Source organism: Carcharhinus amblyrhynchos, chromosome 16, assembly GCF_965287045.1.
Source record: "Carcharhinus amblyrhynchos chromosome 16, sCarAmb.v2.hapA, whole genome shotgun sequence".
NCBI lineage: Eukaryota > Metazoa > Chordata > Chondrichthyes > Carcharhiniformes > Carcharhinidae > Carcharhinus > Carcharhinus amblyrhynchos.
In genome coordinates, this window is record NC_137339.1 from 592,501 (window position 1) to 612,352 (window position 19,852).

General features: G+C 46.4%; 1 protein-coding gene across 1 annotated transcript in view; it reads right to left on the reverse strand.

The window, feature by feature from the left end:
* The window catches only part of LOC145353767 (myosin-7-like), a 119,620-nt gene that overhangs the window by 44,280 nt on the left and 55,488 nt on the right, over positions 1–19,852 (reverse strand). The window contains exons 20-28 of the mRNA XM_080204542.1: positions 18,630–18,747; positions 15,814–15,937; positions 14,062–14,198; positions 11,109–11,364; positions 9,744–9,986; positions 7,321–7,497; positions 6,420–6,565; positions 3,292–3,382; positions 1–288 (exon numbers count right to left, since the gene is read on the reverse strand). The exon at positions 1–288 is cut by the window's left edge and continues 102 nt beyond it. Coding sequence (XP_080060668.1) covers positions 1–288; positions 3,292–3,382; positions 6,420–6,565; positions 7,321–7,497; positions 9,744–9,986; positions 11,109–11,364; positions 14,062–14,198; positions 15,814–15,937; positions 18,630–18,747 — 1,580 coding nt within the window. The remainder of the gene's footprint in view (positions 289–3,291; positions 3,383–6,419; positions 6,566–7,320; positions 7,498–9,743; positions 9,987–11,108; positions 11,365–14,061; positions 14,199–15,813; positions 15,938–18,629; positions 18,748–19,852) is intronic.

Consider the following 19,852-nt stretch of genomic DNA (forward strand, 5'->3'; position numbering starts at 1 on the left):
GTCAATCTGCTCACTCAGTTCCGCCACCGTGTCGGAATGCTTCTTTCGAAGGGCAGCTCCTGTCGCTTCATGTTGCAGCGTCGCCTCCTCCAGGTCACGGCGCAGCTTCAGGAACGCAGCTTCTCGCTTCTTGTTCATCTCCACTTGTGCTGATGTTGCTCCACCTGCTTCTTCCAACCTCTCGCTTAACTCTTCCAGCTCCCGAGACACATCCGCTCTCTGCTTCTCCACCTTGGCCCTTGCTGCTCGTTCTGCTTCCAGTTCCTCCTCAAGCTCTTCAATTCGAGCCTGGTTAAAGGGGCAGAAAGTAACAATCACAACTGGAATAGAATCATAGAAACCCTACAGTGCAGAAAGAGGCCATTCGGCCCATCGAGTCTGCACAGACCACAATCCTACCCAGGCCCTACCCCCATATCCCTACATATTATACCCACTAATCCCTCTAACCTACGCATATCAGGACACTAAGGGGCAATTTTAGCATGGCCAATAAATCTAACCTGCACATCTTTGGACTGTGGGAGGAAACCGGAGCACCCGGAGAAAACCCACACAGACATGGGGAGAATGTGCAAACTCCACACAGACAGTGACCTGAGCTGGGAATTGAACCCAGGTCGCTGGAGCTGTGAAACAGCAGTGCTAACCACTGTGCTACCGTGCCATCCTGGAACTCTGATTCACCACACCAAAAATTTCCCCATCAAATAGACGGATTCTGGAGATCAGGAGGGTCGGCCTGTTGATGAGAATTGAAATCTTGCTTTTTGCGATCGAGTATCACTCACAACATCATTTATGGCTCATCAACCCTGACCTTAGAGTAGCCCCTGAACCCAGCTTTTGGGTGAGGATTGAGGGAAGAGCTATAATTGAGCCTCTCCAGTTTTAACCAACAACCTTAATCCCGAGCTCTGGAATTCTGTTCCAACAGCTCTCCATTCCTCAACCTCTCTCTTTGACCAAGCTTTTGCTAATCTTCCTGAATGTCTCCTGATGTGGCTCAGTGGCAAATTGTCTTTAATAATTGCTCCTGTCAGGCACCCTGGGATGTTTCACTACATTCATGGTGCTATATAAATACCAGTTGTTGTTATTGATATTCTCCATTTTGTAGACAGGATAGATACAGAAAGGGTGTTCCCAATGGAGTCCAGAACCAAGGGTCACAGTCTGAGGATTCAGGGTAGACCTTTTAGGACGGAGGTGAGGAGACATTTCTTCACCCAGACAGTGGTGAGCCTGTGGAATTCATTACCACAGGAAGTAGTTGATGCCAAAACATTGAATGTATTCAAGAGGTGGCTGGATATAGCACTTGGGGCGAATGGGGTCAAAGGTTACAGGGAAAAAGCAGAATTAGGCTACTGAGTTGGTCGATCAGCCATGATCGTGATGAATGGTGGAGTAGGCTTGAAGGGCCAAATGGCCTCCTCCTGCTCCTATCTTCTATGTTTCTACACTCGTGTATATGGAATAGAGGGGTTGGGGTACACTCATGTATATGGAATAGAGGGAGTGGGGTACACTCGTGTATATGGAATAGCGGGGTTGGGGTACACTCGTGTATATGGAATAGCGGGGTTGGGGTACACTCGTGTATATGGAATAGAGGGAGTGGGGTACACTCGTGTATATGGAATAGAGGGAGTGGGGTACACTCGTGTATATGGAATAGAGGGAGTGGGGTACACTCGTGTATATGGAATAGAGGGAGTGGGGTACACTCGTGTATATGGAATAGAGGGAGTGGGGTACACTCGTGTATATGGAATAGAGGGAGTGGGGTACACTCGTGTATATGGAATAGAGGGAGTGGGGTACACTCGTGTATATGGAATAGAGAGAGTGGGGTACACTCGTGTATATGCAATAGAGGGAGTGGGGTACACTCGTGTATATGGAATAGAGGGGTTGGGGTACACTCGTGTATATGGAATAGAGGGAGTGGGGTACACTCGTGTATATGGAATAGAGGGAGTGGGGTACACTCGTGTATATGGAATAGAGGGAGTGGGTACACTCGTGTATATGGAATAGAGGGAGTGGGGTACACTCGTGTATATGGAATAGAGGGAGTGGGGTACACTCGTGTATATGGAATAGAGGGAGTGGGTACACTCGTGTATATGGAATAGAGGGAGTGGGTACACTCGTGTATATGGAATAGAGGGAGTGGGGTACACTCGTGTATATGGAATAGAGGGAGTGGGGTACACTCGTGTATATGGAATAGAGGGAGTGGGGTACACTCGTGTATATGGAATAGAGGGAGTGGGGTACACTCGTGTATATGGAATAGAGGGAGTGGGGTACACTCGTGTATATGGAATAGAGGGAATGGGGTACACTCGTGTATATGGAATAGAGGGAGTGGGGTACACTCGTGTATATGGAATAGAGGGAGTGGGGTACACTCGTGTATATGGAATAGAGGGAATGGGGTACACTCGTGTATATGGAATAGAGGGAGTGGGGTACACTCGTGTATATGGAATAGAGGGAGTGGGTACACTCGTGTATATGGAATAGAGGGAGTGGGGTACACTCGTGTATATGGAATAGAGGGAATGGGGTACACTCGTGTATATGGAATAGAGGGAGTGGGGTACACTCGTGTATATGGAATAGAGGGAGTGGGGTACACTCGTGTATATGGAATAGAGGGAATGGGGTACACTCGTGTATATGGAATAGAGGGAGTGGGGTACACTCGTGTATATGGAATAGAGGGAGTGGGTACACTCGTGTATATGGAATAGAGGGAATGGGGTACACTCGTGTATATGGAATAGAGGGAGTGGGTACACTCGTGTATATGGAATAGAGGGAGTGGGGTACACTCGTGTATATGGAATAGAGGGAGTGGGGTACACTCGTGTATATGGAATAGAGGGAGTGGGGTACACTCGTGTATATGGAATAGAGGGAGTGGGGTACACTCGTGTATATGGAATAGAGGGAGTGGGGTACACTCGTGTATATGGAATAGAGGGAATGGGGTACACTCGTGTATATGGAATAGAGGGAGTGGGGTACACTCGTGTATATGGAATAGAGGGAGTGGGGTACACTCGTGTATATGGAATAGAGGGAGTGGGGTACACTAATATACCTGACCACAGAGATGAAAGATCAGCCTGAAACAGCTTTTATTTTGAGAACCAATGCAGCGTCCCATTGGCAATGAAGAGGTCAGGGTTCCTGCTCCAGCCTCAATCTCACGCTGGCCTCGGAATGATCGGTGCGATTGCTGATTGAAGATTTTCCCAAGCTGCACCAACCTACCTGCAATTCTTTAATCTTCTTCTGGAGTTGGGCTACCAGAGCTCCCTCATCCTCAATCTTCGAATTTAACTGACTTATTTCAAAATCCTTCCTGTAAAAAGCAAAGCAGATGTTTGTTCAAGTCAGTGGCTCTCTGTCTGCTTTGGGTGATTAGATTCCGTGTGGCCTTGTTGTTTCTGTTTACTTGTGTTCACAGCCTGAGTGTGGAGAATCCAGTGACTAACACTTCAAAAACTGACTGTGATGTGTTTGGGAATGAATTAATCTCTCATCCTAATCTCTTTGCTGCAGTTCCCTATGTTTTTGCTCTGTTTTGTTCACCTGTCACGTGTGAATTGAATCTCAGGAGTAAGTTATTCAGATTTTTAATCATGGAGACAATGAGATAAGCTTAATGTTCTTGTGGAAGAGACACATGAGCCACGAGAGGTCAGCAGGCGGGTTGACTGATATCAGGGACCTCCGCACACATTTGCTGCATAAGTCAATCACAGGCCATTTGGCCCATTACACCTGTACTGCCCCATTCCCCATAGTCCTTTTGAACAATTTATCAAACTTCCTTTTGCGAGTTCTTATTGAATCTGCTTCCACTGTCCTTCCAGATCACAACTCACTGAGTAAAAAATCTCAATGTTTATCTCTGCTTCTTCAATAATTGTCCCTCTGGTTACAGACTCTCAGACCTTTGGAAATAGTTTCTCATTTACTCTTGTCAAAACCCATCAGGATTTTTAAACAATTCTATCAAATCTCCGCGCCTTTCAACAACAAGAAACAAATTACTGCAGATGCTGAAAATATGAAACAGAAACAGAAAATGCTGGAACAATTCAGTGGCTCTGGCAATGTCTGCGGAGAGAGAAACAGTTAATGTTCAGATCGATCAGCCTTCACCAGGACATCCAACATTAATAACTTTTCTGATGAAAGGTTTGACCTAAAACATTAACTCAGTTTCTCGCTCCACAGACACTGCCAGACCTGCTAAGAACACCTAGCATTTTACTTTTTTATTTTCTTCTCCAAGCTGCTGGAAGACGGTTTAACTTTTGTCTCTTCTTGAGTTTAAAGAGTTGAATCTAAATGTTCAGGAATCTTGTGAGGGAATCCTGATTCCATGTTGTGGATCTAACTACCAAGATCGAAAGTCACCAATTAGAGATCCAGAAGGAACTATACGAGACTCCTGTTGTTACAAAGTCATGATAGCCCCTTCAATTCGAGAGGTTACTGGAAATACCAGTTTTCTTTCACCGGGAACAAGACAAGAAGTGAGTTTTCTGCAAGAACAACTCAGCGCTTTTCCCAAAATCTTTCAAACTTTTTCTCTGAAACTTTCTTTGGAAAGTCATGACTGAGTGTCTACAGTGACAATGTGTACAGGGACAGTGTGTACAGTGAGAGTGTGCACAGGGACAGTGTGTACAGGGACAGCGTGTACAGGGACAGTGTGCACAGGGACAGTGTGTACAGTGAGAGTGTGTACAGGGGCAGTGTGTACAGGGATAGTGTGTACAGGGACAGTGTGCACAGGGACAGTGTGCACAGGGATAGTGTGCACGGGGACAGTGTGCACAGGGACAGTGTCAACAGGGACAATGTCAATAGGGACAGTGTGTACAGGGACAGTGTGCACAGGGACAGTGTGCACAGGGACAGTGTGTACGGGGACAGTGTGCACAGGGACAGTGTCAACAGGGACAATGTCAATAGGGACAGTGTGTACAGGGACAGTGTGCACAGGGACAGTGTGCACAGGGACAGTGTGTACAGCAACAGTGTGTACAGGGACAGTGTGTACAGTGAGAGTGTGTACAGGGACAGTATGCACAGGGACAGTGTGTACAGGGACAGTGTGCACAGGGACAGTGTGTACAGTGAGAGTGTGCACAGGGACAGTGTGCACAGGGACAGTGTCAACAGGGACAATGTCAATAGGGACAGTGTGTACAGGGACAGTGTGTACAGGGACAGTGTGCACAGGGACAGTGTGTACAGGGACAGTGTGTACAGGGACAGTGTGTACAGGGACAGTGTGCACAGGGACAGTGTGTACAGGGACAGTGTGTACAGGGACAGTGTCAACAGAGACAGTGTGTACAGAGACAGTGTGTACAGGGACAGTGTGTACAGGGACAGTGTGTACAGGGACAATGTGCACAGGGACAGTGTGCACAGGGACAGTGTGCACAGGGACAGTGTGTACAGGGACAATGTGCACAGGGACGGTGTGCACAGGGACGGTGTGCACAGGGACAGTGTGCACAGGAACAGTGTGCACAGGAACAGTGTGCACAGGGACAGTGTGCACAGGGACAGTGTGTACAGGGACAGTGTGTACAGTGAGAGTGTGCACAGGGACGGTGTGTACAGGGACGGTGTGTACAGGGACGGTGTGTACAGGGACAGTGTGTACAGGGACAGTGTGTACAGGGACAGTGTCAACAGAGACAGTGTGTAAAGGGACAGTGTGTACAGAGACAGTGTGTACAGGGACAGTGTGTACAGGGACAGTGTGTACAGGGACAATGTGCACAGGGACAGTGTGCACAGGGACAGTGTGCACAGGGACAGTGTGTACAGGGACAATGTGCACAGGGACAGTGTGCACAGGGACAGTGTGCACAGGGACAGTGTGTACAGGGACAGTGTGTACAGTGAGAGTGTGCACAGGGACGGTGTGTACAGGGACGGTGTGTACAGGGACGGTGTGCACAGGGACGGTGTGCACAGGGACGGTGTGCACAGGGACGGTGTGCACAGGGACAGTGTGCACAGGGACAGTGTGCACAGGGACAGTGTGTACAGGGACAGTGTGTACAGTGAGAGTGTGCACAGGGACAGTGTGCACAGGGACGGTGTGTACAGGGACGGTGTGTACAGGGACGGTGTGTACAGGGACGGTGTGCACAGGGACAGTGTGCACAGGGACAGTGTGTACAGTGAGAGTGTGCACAGGGACGGTGTGTACAGGGACGGTGTGTACAGGGACGGTGTGTACAGGGACGGTGTGCACAGGGACGGTGTGCACAGGGACGGTGTGCACAGGGACGGTGTGTACAGGGACGGTGTGTACAGGGACGGTGTGCACAGGGACGGTGTGCACAGGGACAGTGTGTACTCACTTCTTCAGTCTCTCCTCCAGCTGTTGCTTATCATTCTCCAAGTCCATTACAGACTCGTGTGTCAGCTTCAAATCTCCCTCTAGTTTCCGCTTGGCTCGTTCCAGGTCCATCCGGACTTTTTTCTCTTGTTCCAATGAGCCTTCCAACTGCCATGGAAACGAAAGGGAATTGGTTAGAGGCAGACACACAATAATCAAGGTTTAAGCGCACTTCAGCTAGAAAGATCATGGATATATTGCATGGAGGAGGGAGTCCTGTCTCAGTGTCATCACCTCAATGACAGGCTTGGCTGGGAATGATCGTCAGTCTGTCTCCAATCGGATGGGAATGGAGGGGCAAGTGGATCCCACATCAAGACCTCTGGAATTTTCTACTCCAGCCTTCCAATCGCCTCAAAGAGAGGAGGGACACAGCTTCTGATTGGTGGAATTTGTGCTTCAAGCATCAAAGAAAATTGTGGGGAATTTGGGGGCGGGGGGTGTTGGAGGGGTCAGGACAGGGGCGTGTGGAAGTCGGGGGGGGGTGCGATCCTACTTTCTGAGAAACCCTACTGCTGGGTAAAGGAGCTGAGACTCATACAGATCATCAACAAACCCAGCCCCCCACCATCCCCACCTCGAACATCCCAAATCCCAATCATCCTGAATGCCCCAAATCCCAAACACCCCTGGATCTAAAAGCCCAGCCCCCTTCCAAATGCCCCAAACCGCCCAGTGTCCCCCACCCACACCCACAGGTTAGTGCAGAGATTAACACCTGGAATCTCACTATTTCTCATTGAGATTTGTTGTTGATCTCTGTGAAGAGCCTTGAGAAGGTGGCGAAAGAATCTATCTGTGTGAACCCTCTCCCCGTGATGCAACACCTCAGCATTCTGAATGAATCTGGAAGTTTCACTCACATCATCAACCTGTTGCTCCAGTTTGGCCTTGGCCTTGGTCAGTGTGTTAACCTTGTCCTCCTCAGCCTGAAGGTCTTCCAGAGTTTGTTGATGCGCTTCCTGAAGAGCTTTCTTCTCCTTTGTCAGCTTAACAATGGTTTCATCCAGAGAAGCCATTTCTTCGGTAAGATTTTTAACCTAGAAATTTCACAATGAATTACCAGTAACTCACAACGGGGTCAAAAGATTGTCGGCAACCTTCGGTTTATCACTGTAAACTGATGCAGGTTTGAAAAGACAGACAGAGAGAGAAAGATGTTTCATTATCCTGTCAAGATTTACAAGTTAACAATCTGAATCAACAGGCAAAACACTGGGGTACAGTACTGGTGGGGACGGGTCTGTCACTGTATAACACTGGGGTACAGTACTGGTGGGGATGGGTCTGTCACTGTATTACACTGGGGTACAGTACTGGTGGGGACGGGTCTGTCTCTGTATAACACTGGGGTACAGTACTGGTGGGGATGGGTCTGTCACTGTATTACACTGGGGTACAGTACTGGTGGGGACGGGTCTGTCGCTGTATAACACTGGGGTACAGTACTGGTGGGGATGGGTCTGTCACTGTATTACACTGGGGTACAGTACTGGTGGGGACGGGTCTGTCTCTGTATAACACTGGGGTACAGTACTGGTGGGGATGGGTCTGTCACTGTATTACACTGGGGTACAGTACTGGTGGGGACGGGTCTGTCTCTGTATAACACTGGGGTACAGTACTGGTGGGGATGGGTCTGTCACTGTATTACACTGGGGTACAGTACTGGTGGGGACGGGTCTGTCTCTGTATAACACTGGGGTACAGTACTGGTGGGGACGGGTCTGTCACTGTATAACACTGGGGTACAGTACTGGTGGGGACGGGTCTGTCACTGTATAACACTGGGGTACAGTACTGGTGGGGACGGGTCTGTCACTGTGTAACACTGGGGTACAGTACTGGTGGGGACGGGTCTGTCGCTGTATAACACTGGGGTACTGTATTGGTGGGGACGGGTCTGTCACTGTATAACACTGGGGTACAGTACTGGTGGGGACGGGTCTGTCGCTGTATAACACTGGGGTACAGTACTGGGGGGGACGGGTCTGTCACTGTATTACACTGGGGTACAGTACTGGTGGGGACGGGTCTGTCACTGTATAACACTGGGGTACAGTACTGGTGGGGACGGGTCTGTCACTGTGTAACACTGGGGTACAGTACTGGTGGGGACGGGTCTGTCACTGTATAACACTGGGGTACAGTACTGGGGGGGACGGGTCTGTCACTGTATAACACTGGGGTACAGTACTGGTGGGGACGGGTCTGTCACTGTATAACACTGGGGTACAGTACTGGTGGGGACGGGTCTGTCACTGTATAACACTGGGGTACTGTACTGGTGGGGACGGGTCTGTCACTGTATAACACTAGGGTACAGTACTGGTGGGGACAGGTCTGTCACTGTATAACACTGTAGTACAGTACTGGTGGGGACGGGGTCTGTCACTGTATAACACTGGGGTACTGTACTGGTGGGGACGGGTCTGTCACTGTATAACACTGGGGTACAGTACTGTTGGGGACAGGTCTGTCGCTGTATAACACTGGGGTACAGTACTGGTGGGGACGGGTCTGTCACTGTATAACACTGGGATACAGTACTGGTGGGGACGGGTCTCTCGCTGTACAACACTGGGGTACAGTACTGGTGGGGACAGGTCTGTCGCTGTATAACACTGGGATACAGTACTGGTGGGGACGGGTCTCTCGCTGTACAACACTGGGGTACAGTACTGGTGGGGACAGGTCTGTCGCTGTATAACACTGGGGTACAGTACTGGTGGGGACGGGGTCTGTCACTGTGTAACACTGGGGTACAGTACTGGTGGGGACGGGGTCTGTCACTGTGTAACACTGGGGTACAGTACTGGTGGGGACGGGTCTGTCACTGTATAACCCTGGGGTACAGTACTGGTGGGGACGGGTCTGTCACTGTGTAACACTGGGGTACAGTACTGGTGGGGACGGGTCTGTCACTGTATAACACTGGGGTACTGTACTGGTGGGGACAGGTCTGTCACTGTATAACACTGGGATACTGTACTGGTGGGGACGGGTCTGTCACTGTATAACACTGGGGTACAGTACTGGTGGGGACGGGTCTGTCACTGTATAACACTGGGGTACAGTACTGGTGGAGGATGGTGGGCTGAGGTGGGGTACAGAATGCTGGGTGGTGTGTGTGGAGGCTGGGTGGGGTTTGGATTGGGCTGGGGTGCAGTTGGGTGGGGCATAAGGCAGGGGGATGACAGGAAAGTGTCTGTGCCGTGGAGAAGTGAGAGACTGACATGGGGAAGAGACAAAGTGGAATCTGTTCTTGCTGCTGTTGTGATTTTACCTTATTCTCTGTTGCATGTTTCTCCTTTTCCACTTTAGCCAACGTGATTTCAAGATCATCAATGTCTTTCTTCAGCTCTGCGCACTCATCCTCTAGTTTGCGTTTTTTAGCAGTCAGTTCAGCATTCATCTCCTCCTCATCATCCAGTCGTTCCGTCAGTTCTTTCACCTTTGCCTCCAACTGGATCTTTGCTTTGATCAGGAGGTCGCATCGCTCTGCTGCGTCAGCGAGAGTGTCTTGTTCCTACAGATAGAAACCACATCCTGGTTAACCTTCCCACCCTCTCATTCTTTCTGAACTGCTCTGAACATAGGAGCAGGAGTTGGCCATCAAACCTGCTCTGCCATTCAATATGATCATGACTGATTGGACACTTCAATGCCTTTCCTACACTATCCCCATATCTCTTTAACTCACTGCTATTCTGAAATCTATCAATCTCTGTTTTAAACACACACAGTGCTGGAGCTTCCACAGCCCTCCGAGGCAGAGAATTCCAAAGATTCACAACTGCCCGAGTAAAAGAAATTCTCCAAATCAGTCCCAAGTGACAATTCCCTTAATTTGAAATTGTGCCCCCAGGTTTTAGACGCTCCAAGCAGGGGAAGCATCTTCCCTGCCTGTACCCTGTCTGTTCCTTTGAGTATTTTGTAGGTTCCAATGAGATCACCTCTCATTCTTCAAAACTCCATAGGATACAGCCCAGTTTCCCAATCTCTCTTCATAGTCCCATCATCCCCGGAACTAATCTAGGGAACTTTTGTTGCTCTATAGAAATAATATCCTTTGAGGTAAGGAGACCAAAACTGTACACAGTGCTTCCGGTGTGGTCTAACCAAAACGCCAGACATCCAAAGCAAAACCCCACCATTCCTGTACTCAAATCCCTTTCGATAAAGGCTAGTATTCCATTAGCCTTCCTAATAACTTACTGCATCTGCACATTAGCTTTCAGTGACTTAAGGACAAGGATACCCAACACTTTTTAATTTTCTATCATTTAAGAAATACACCTGTTCCTTCTACCAAAATGCATCACCTCACATTTTTCATCTGTTGTGTTCTCGCCCACTCACTAAGTCTGTCCAAATTCTTCTGTAACCGCTTTACATCTTCCTCACAACACACATTCCTGCCTGGCTTCCTATCAAAGCTGCTCTTTTCCACACGACATACAGCAAATATTTGATTCACTGTCACTGAATTCTCACCGGTACTAAAAGTTCAAATTGTATTTAGTAACCCAGGCTGACTTCCTTGTCCCTGCGCTGTGCAGAGATAAGGCCATACCCACTGAGAATGTGCTATATGAGGAGCATGCCCAGCGATGGTGGAGCGATGGGACGGGCTAACTCTGGGTCTTACCGCTTGCAGCTGAAGGGCCAGGTCATTCTTCTCCTGAATCAGACTGACTTGCTTCTCCTCGAGCTCCTTGCGTTTGGCCTCAGATTTCACCAGTGCCTCCTTCAACTTCATGAATTCATCCTTCAGATTGGCCATCTCTTTCTCAGTCTCAGCACTCTTTAGCAGAGGCTTAATCTTGAAGAAAAGCTTCATCCAAGACCAATTCTTCACAGCATTGAAAGCACGGATGTTCCACTGAATAACAAGCAATGCGTCCCTGGTTCCAACATAAATCAGAACTGCAAATTCATTTTATTGACATTGCTTTAATCCCTGACCAATATAACTCCAACTAACTTTAGAATAAACCCATTATTAATCGATAGCACAATCTAGATCAAGACTAGGATGTGAGGACCAATAGCAACATTTGCTGATGATATCAAACTGGATGGAATTTGGTTGTGAGGAGGATGCAAGGTGGCTTCAAGAGGAACGGGGACAGATTCAGTGAATGGACAAGAACGTGACACATGGAATATAATGTGAATAAGTGAAGTTATTCACTATAGCAGAGATTCAAAGGCAGAATATTTCTAATAGAGAGAGATTGGGAAGTGTTGATGTCCAAAGGGATCTGCATGACCTTATTCATCAGTCACTGAAAGCTAACACATTAGTGCAGCAGCAATGAGGAAGGCAAATGGGACGATGGCCTTTAGGCTCGGGCGGCACAGTGGCACAATGGTTAGCACTGCTGCCTCACAGCGCCAGGAATCTGGGTTCAATTCCTGGCTTGGGTCTGCACGTTCTCCTCATGTCTGCATGGGTTTCCCCCAGGTGCTCCAGTTTCCTTCTACAGCCCAAAATACATGCTGGTAAGGTGCATTGGCCATGCTAAATTCTCCCTCTGTGTATCCAAACAGCTGAAGAGTGGCGACTCGGGGATTTTCACAGTAACTTCATTGTATTGTTAATGTAAGCCTACTTGTTACACTAACAAAATAAACTTAAACTTGGCAAAGATCCACCAGACCAATTCCTGGGATGGTGGGGCTACTTTATAAGAAGAATGAGTTCACTGTGTCCATATTCCCTAGAGTTTTGAAGAATGACAGGATATCGTAGATGTTTCCTTTGGCTGATGAGTCTTGTTCAATATACAGTCTCAGAACAAGAGGCGGATCATTTAAGATTAGCTGAGAAATTTCTTCATTCAAAAGTGCTGTGAAAAATCATTGAGCATATTCAAAACAGAAATTGGCAGATTTCTAGATACCAAGACATGTGGAGATAGTGGGGAAAAGGGGTGTTGAGACAGATGATCAACTATGATCTGCTTTAAATGCAGAGTAGGCTCAATGGGCCAAATGACCTACTCATATTCTAATGTCAATAATCCATTGGTTTATTACATTTAGTAATGAATATGAACGGATTTAGTTAAGAGTCTAACAATGCAGGAACATTTATCAAATATTGATCATAATGTGACAAAGTGTTTGAAAAGGAAAATGTGAATCAACTGTAAAGGCTTCAATGTGAGAGACAGAAATGGTGGGAAGCTCAAAACAGGAGGTTCAAATAAAACGGAGAGTTCAGTTTCAGAAAATGACCAGAGTGGTGACAGGAATGCTGCTCTTTCTGTCTAGAGGGTTACAATACAAGAAGTTATGCTTCAGTTGCACAAAACCCTGGTCAGGCCCACACCCAGAGTTAATGAGGCTGCTCTGAGCACCATAGCCTAGGAAGGAGATATTGTTCTTGGAGGGAGTAAAGTGTAGATTTAAAGTTTATTTATCTATTAGTCAGAAGTCGGCTCACATTAACAATGCAATGAAGCTACTGTGAAAATCCCTAGACCAGAATGATACCTGGACTGCAAGAGTCAAATTTAAAGAGAAATCACACAAAGTTGGGTTGTGTTCCCTAAAATTGAGAAATGTGATCTGATTGAAGCTTATCTGCAAATAGGATGGAAAGCGAAAAACTAGTTCCACTGGCTGGGAGAACAGGACAAGGCTCAGGATCTAAAATCAAAGGCAGACCTAACAGGAGTGAAATTGGAAAACATTTCTACACACAAAGCGTGATGAAAGTTTGGAACTCACTCCTGCAAAGATTATAAGACCATAAGATATAGGAACAGAATTAGGTCACTCGGCCCATCGATCATGGCTGATATTTTTCTCATCCCCTTTCTCCCGCCTTTTAGCAGGATACGGCAATCGATACTCGATTAATTGGCAATTTTAAATTTAAGGCTGGTAGCTTTTTGCTATCCAAAGCTATCAGGGGATTTGGGGAAGGGAGGTTTATCGAGATAGATCACAGATTAGCCAGGAACTTATTGAATAGTGGAAAAGCCTCAAAAGGCTGAATAGCTTCATTCTCTCCTTGTGTTGCTCCTCAATCCATTCATCTCGATCCAGCTCAATGCTTTCACAGAGATCGCTACTTGTTTTTATATAATATTCACTCCCTAGATAGGGGTGGTAAATGTGTGACTGTCTCATTCTCAATAGCCCACTTGATAGGCACTTTTTCTTCAACATCCATTCCCTTCACCACCAACGCACAGCGGCAGCCGTGTGTACCATCTTCAATATGCACTGCAGGAATGCATCAAGTCTCCTCACGCAACACCTTCCAAACCCGTGACGTCTACCATCTAGAAGGACAAGGGCAGCAGATACCTGGGAACACCTCCACCTGGAGGTTCCCCTCTGAGTCTCTCACCATTCCAACTTGGAAATATATCGCCGTTCCTTCACTGTCGCTGGGTCAAGAGCCTGGAACTCCCTCCCTGACAGCATTGTGGGTGTACCTACATCGCATGGACTGTCAGGGTTCAAGAAGGCAGCTCACCACCACCTTCTCAAAGGGAATTAGGCAATAAATGCTGGTCTAGTCAGGAACACACACATCCCATCAAACAATAAAAAATGAAATTCCATTGAGAGTTGTGTTTTACCGTCTGGCGATGATTTTCTGATATTCGATTCTCATTAAGTGACCTCGGCTTCGAGCCTGGATCATCGTCAAAATCTTTGCCAATCGTTCGTCTCGCATTTCCTCCAACTGACCTAACAAACCAGCCTTGAAGAACACCTATTTCACAAAGCAAACATCACAGTTCAGGGGGAGACAGGACAGAACATTTAACTGCTCAGGGCTGGTTTTCATTGGCAGAGAGGGCATTTACCTGGTCAAGGTTGGTTTTGATTGGTAGAGAGGGCATTTACCTGGTGGAGGTTGGTTTTGATTGGCAGGGAGAGCATTTACCTGGTGGAGGTTGGTTTTGATTGGCAGGGAGAGCATTTACCTGGTCAAGGTTGGTTTTGATTGGTAGAGAGGGCATTTACCTGGTGAAGGTTGGATTTGATTGGCAGGGAAGGCATTTACCTGGTGGAGGTTGGTTTTGATTGGTAGAGAGGCATTTACCTGGTGGAGGTTGGTTTTGATTGGTAGAGAGGGCATTTACCTGGTGGAGGTTGGTTTTGATTGGTAGAGAGGGCATTTACCTGGTGGAGGTTGGTTTTGATTGGTAGAGAGGCATTTACCTGGTGGAGGTTGGTTTTGATTGGTAGAGAGGGCATTTACCTGGTGGAGGTTGGTTTTGATTGGTAGAGAGGGCATTTACCTGGTGGAGGTTGGTTTTGATTGGTAGAGAGGGCATTTACCTGGTCAAGGTTGGTTTTGATTGGCAGGGAGAGCATTTACCTGGTGGAGGTTGGTTTTGATTGGCAGGGAAAGCATTTACCTGGTGGAGGTTGGTTTTGATTGGTAGAGAGGGCATTTACCTGGTCAAGGTTGGTTTTGATTGGCAGGGAGAGCATTTACCTGGTGGAGGTTGGTTTTGATTGGTAGAGAGGGCATTTACCTGGTCAAGGTTGGTTTTGATTGGCAGGGAAAGCATTTACCTGGTGGAGGTTGGTTTTGATTGGTAGAGAGGCATTTACGTGCTCAGTGTTGGTTTTGACAGGCCGGTATCGCAGAACAAGATTTTATTCACCTTATAAAGCTCACATCTCACATGTTGCAAATTTTACTGCTCAGTTACCAAACTTCAGCAATAATAATGTTTCTCTCGCACATCTCACTTTGTCATAATTAGTGGGATCTTCCTCTCCAATTAGCTCTGATCACAGTGTCTTTGCTATACATCAGCCAAGCTGCAGTTTACATCTTGGAGAATTGTTTCTTTATGATTCAGGAAGTGGATGAATCGCTCAGTCTACCAATGTTTGAGCCATTAGCCTGGGGGTTGTCTCAGGATGGGGGCTGTTTTGAGAGGAAAGGGTCCACTTTCCAGGGTCTGATCTCCTACTTCTGCTGATGTTCTGGTTCAGAGCTGGTGTCTGGTGAGATGGAGGTGTTGGGGTGGGGGTACTGGTGTGGGGTTCAGGTTTATCCCACAAACCTCATCCCCTCTGTCTTAGGACAGTGAGAGCTGCAGAGACATACATTTCAATTCAAATAATACATTAAAAAATGAAAATATTAGCACAAGGGATCAGAAAGGGAATCAGAAGGTAAACATTGCAAGGAGGAGAACAGATCTTTATTACCTTTTATAAGATTATTATCTTTTATAAAAAGAATTACAGTTAAGAATTAAAATTCCCCAAATAGTATTTGTAATATTGAAGCAGATTTATTGGTGTAAATCAATCCCTGAGATGGGGTTTCAAAGATCTATGATATAAATGTATCCTTTTCTTACCTTTGTGTGACCAAACCTGTATTGAGTGTGATCGATGTCGAGAGACCCCAACAATTTCTCAGTTGCTTTTCTGCTGTCGACAAACTTGTCCTCAGGCACCGCAGCCGGGTTCAGGATACGATAGCTGAAAATGTAGCAAGGGAAGATAATAAGGATGTGAGACCAGGCTCTTGTCCCGTTACGCAAACCTACCACACTAAACAATGAGATAAAAAGAATGTAAATAATGGCTGGGATTTTCCGGTCTCACCGCCTGCTGCTACTGCCAGCGAGAATGGAGAACTTGGTACTTCATCACATCTCTGTTCAAAGCAGTGGGACAGGGAAATCCCAATGAGAATTCCAGCTTATATCTTTACATTTCCAAGTTACACATTGTGATGTGCAGCTGTTATGTTGGCAATCAGCCCCAGTGAAATGCTGGGCTTTGTTTGAGGCAGAGTGTTCCTCCTCATTCTGCCAATTGGGCCATGGGATCTTTAAGACAAAAAGTGAAAAGGGAACTCAGGGCATCTGAGGGCAGATCCAGAACGCAGCTCTTCCTCAGGCAGACTGTGCTGCCAGCCTTGTGGAAAGAAAATAATAGAGGAAGAAACATGAATCTGAGAGCAAACTAGCAAGAAATATAAAAACAAACAGTAAAAACAGTCTGGTAAACTTCAGAGGATTGGAAAATTAATAATGGGAAATGAGGAAGTGGCAGAGACTTTTAACAAGAATTTTGTATTTGTCCTCACAGTAGAAACACAAAGAAATCCCAAGGAAATTAGAAAATCAGTGGGCAAAAGGAAAAGCAAAACACAGAATAATGGTCAGCAGAGAGTAAGCATTCGGGAAGCAAACAGGATTAACAGCTGGATCTGATGACCTACATCCTTGGGTTTTAGAGGAAGGGGTTGTAGAGCTCATGGATTCATTAGTTGTAATCTTTGTCAATGCAGGAAATATCCATGCAGATTGGAAAACCACAAATATAACCTCCAAAAGAAAAGGAGGGAGAAAGGAAGCAGGAAACAACAGACCAGTTAACCTAACGTCTGCTGTAGGGAAATTGCTAGAATCCATTATTAAGGAGGAAGTACCAGAGACATTGAGAAAATTATAACCCACCAAACAGAATCAACATGGTTTTGTGAAAGGAAAATCATGTTTGACAAATTTATTCGGGTCCTTTGAGATTGTAGCAAGTGGGTCAAATAAAGGGGATCCTGTAGATGTGATGGATTTGGATTTCCAAAAGGCATTTGATACCATGCCTTTTGATAAAAGTTTATCCCACTAGATAAGGGCTCATTGTGTTAGGGGGGGAAATGTCTGCAGAGGGATACAATTAGGTGAAGTGAGGGGGGAAATGCTTGGGAGAAGCCTAGCACATTAGTGAGAGCGCTCCAGGATCATTGTGTTGTTTTGGTCTTACTTAAGGAAAGATATATTCACTTTGGAGGCAGTTTGAGGACATTAACTGGGCTACTCTTGCGTTAAAGACATTTGTCTTAAGGAGAAAATTGAGCAGGTTGGCCGATACTCAGTGGAATTTAAATGAATGTGAGGTGATTTTATTAAAACAGAAAGGATTCTGAGGAGGCTTGACAAGCTTTCCTTGATAAATCCACATTTGATAAATAACTGCTAATTTGTCCCAGATTATGGTCTTGGAACATTTTCCCAGAATGAGATTAAACTGATTGACCTGTGGTGCTGTAAAGATAAATCTAGCAACAAGATTTGTTGATTCTCCAGTGCTCTGACAATACTCCTTTATCTAAGAAAGTTTAGAAGATTATGGCTGGAAGCTCCACAACTTCCACTCTCACGTCCCTCAGCATCCTCAGTCATTCCTCATTTGGTGCTGATCTCTTATCAATTCGCAACCTCTGTAATAACTCTGCTATTCCTGCCTGTTGAAAGAGTTGGAAAATCCTTGCTGGACTTTGCTTCATTTTAGCTCAATTCCAGCACCTGAAATTTAAGCATTGCTTCACCTCGTGCAATCTCCTCTCTTTTGCCCCTGCACCCACTCCTCAAATTATTTCACCTTTGCTGCTATTGTTTTGAGTCCTGCTCCTTATTCTGTGTTAGCGTTAAGCTCCAATTTCTCAATAAAAAACACCTCCGTTCTTCATCATTTCTTCAGCTCTGCAGAAGACTCAGTTTAATGAAGAGTTTGGTGAGAATATTCAGGATCAATGATCCCTCTTGTTTGGGTCTCAGGGCTCCTGTTATTGCTCAGGAGGATTTACTGACTTTATTTTCCGACATTCTCCTGCATACAGCTGAGGGGGGTAACTAGATAATCCTTAACTGTGTCACAGGAGCAGGAGCAGCTACACAGTTCCTCAAACCTATCTTTCCATTGACTAAACATTCTTCAGCAACTTTCCATGAGGGTTCCAGCTCAAACTGGTGATGAGATATAACTCATCAGGTAAAATTCCATCTTAAATATTTCTTGGCAGTTTAACTCTCCCAGAAGGTGCGTTTCAGCAAATTTATTCTGCTGTTTTATCAGGCCTTTTTGATTGCATGTGATAAGGAAGTTCAAAGTTACAATCCCTGGAAGATTCATGGTGGATCAGCCAGAAAGGCCAACTCATTCCCAGAGACATATTTAATGTTATCAAAGGGCAAAGGTGACAAAGAGGTGCCCGTTCCCCCGGGACTAAGACAGGCCTTGTCACTAGGAGGTCAGGACATATCCCAGAATGGCTATGATGTCAGTGAGTGTGTAAAAGGCCCACAGTTGCGCTGCTATTTCAAGCTGTTACTATTTGAGGGGTCAGGGTGTTTCCATGTGCTTCCACACAGCCTATTCTTACCGCTGCTTGAAATCAGCATAGAGTACTCTGTTTGGGAAGCCTTTCCGGCAAATACGGATTCCTTCAAGGACACCGTTACACCTGAGCTGGTGAAGAACCAGGAAGGGATCCATCGCACCTGGAAAAATGCACAACAGTCACTGAGCAGCTGGAAGGGCCAAGGACAGAGGAAGCAACCTCCCCCCAACCCTCCAACCTCGCCCCTGCACACCCCTACCCCACCCTCCCCACCCACCCATCCATCGACTCCCATCCCCCCATCTCGCCATCCCCACTTCCATCCACCCACCCGCCCTCCCACCACCTCTTTGCCCTGCCCAAATTGTCCATGCCATCCAGCTTTCACCACTAAGCTAATCCCAATTGCCCACATTTGGCCCTTTATACCCATCGTACCCATGTAACTGTCTAAATGCTTTTTAAGTGACAAAATTGTACCTGCCTCTACTACTACCTTTGACAGCTTGTTCCTGACACTCATCACCCTCTAGATTCTTTGTATCTCTCCCCTCTCACCTTAAACCTATGCCCTCTAGTTTTAGACACCCCTACCTTTGGGAAAAGATATTGACTATCTATCTTGTCTATGCCCCTCATTATTTTATAGACCTCTATAAAACTCCCCTCAGCTTCCTACACTCCAGAGAAAAAAGTCCCAGTCTATCCAGCCTCTTCTTATAACTCATCAAGTCCCGGTAGCATCCTAGTAAATCTTTTCTGCGCTCTTTCTAGTTTAATAATATCATTTCTATAATAGGATGACCAGAACTGTACACAGTATTCCAAGTGTGGCCTTACCAATGTCTTGTACAATTTCAACAAGACATCCCAACTCCTGCATTCAATATTCTGACCAATGAAACCAAGCATGCCGAATGCCTTCTTCACCACTCTGTCCATCTGTGACTCCACTTTCAAGGAGCTATGAACCGTACCCTTAGGTCTTTTTGTTCTGTAACTCTCCCCAATGCCCGACCATTAACTGAGTAAGTCCTGCCCTGGTTCAATCTACCAAAATGCATCACCTTGTATTTATCTAAATTAAACTCCATCTGCATTCATCAGCCCATTGGCCCAATTGATCAAGATCCTGAAGGATTGTGTTTGTAAAACACCTTCATCAGCTGACAGTGTAGCATGGTACATCGCAAACAAACACTAGAAAATACAGCGGCCAAAATGTGCACAGAAAGCTCCCAGAAACACAATGATTGAATAATCTG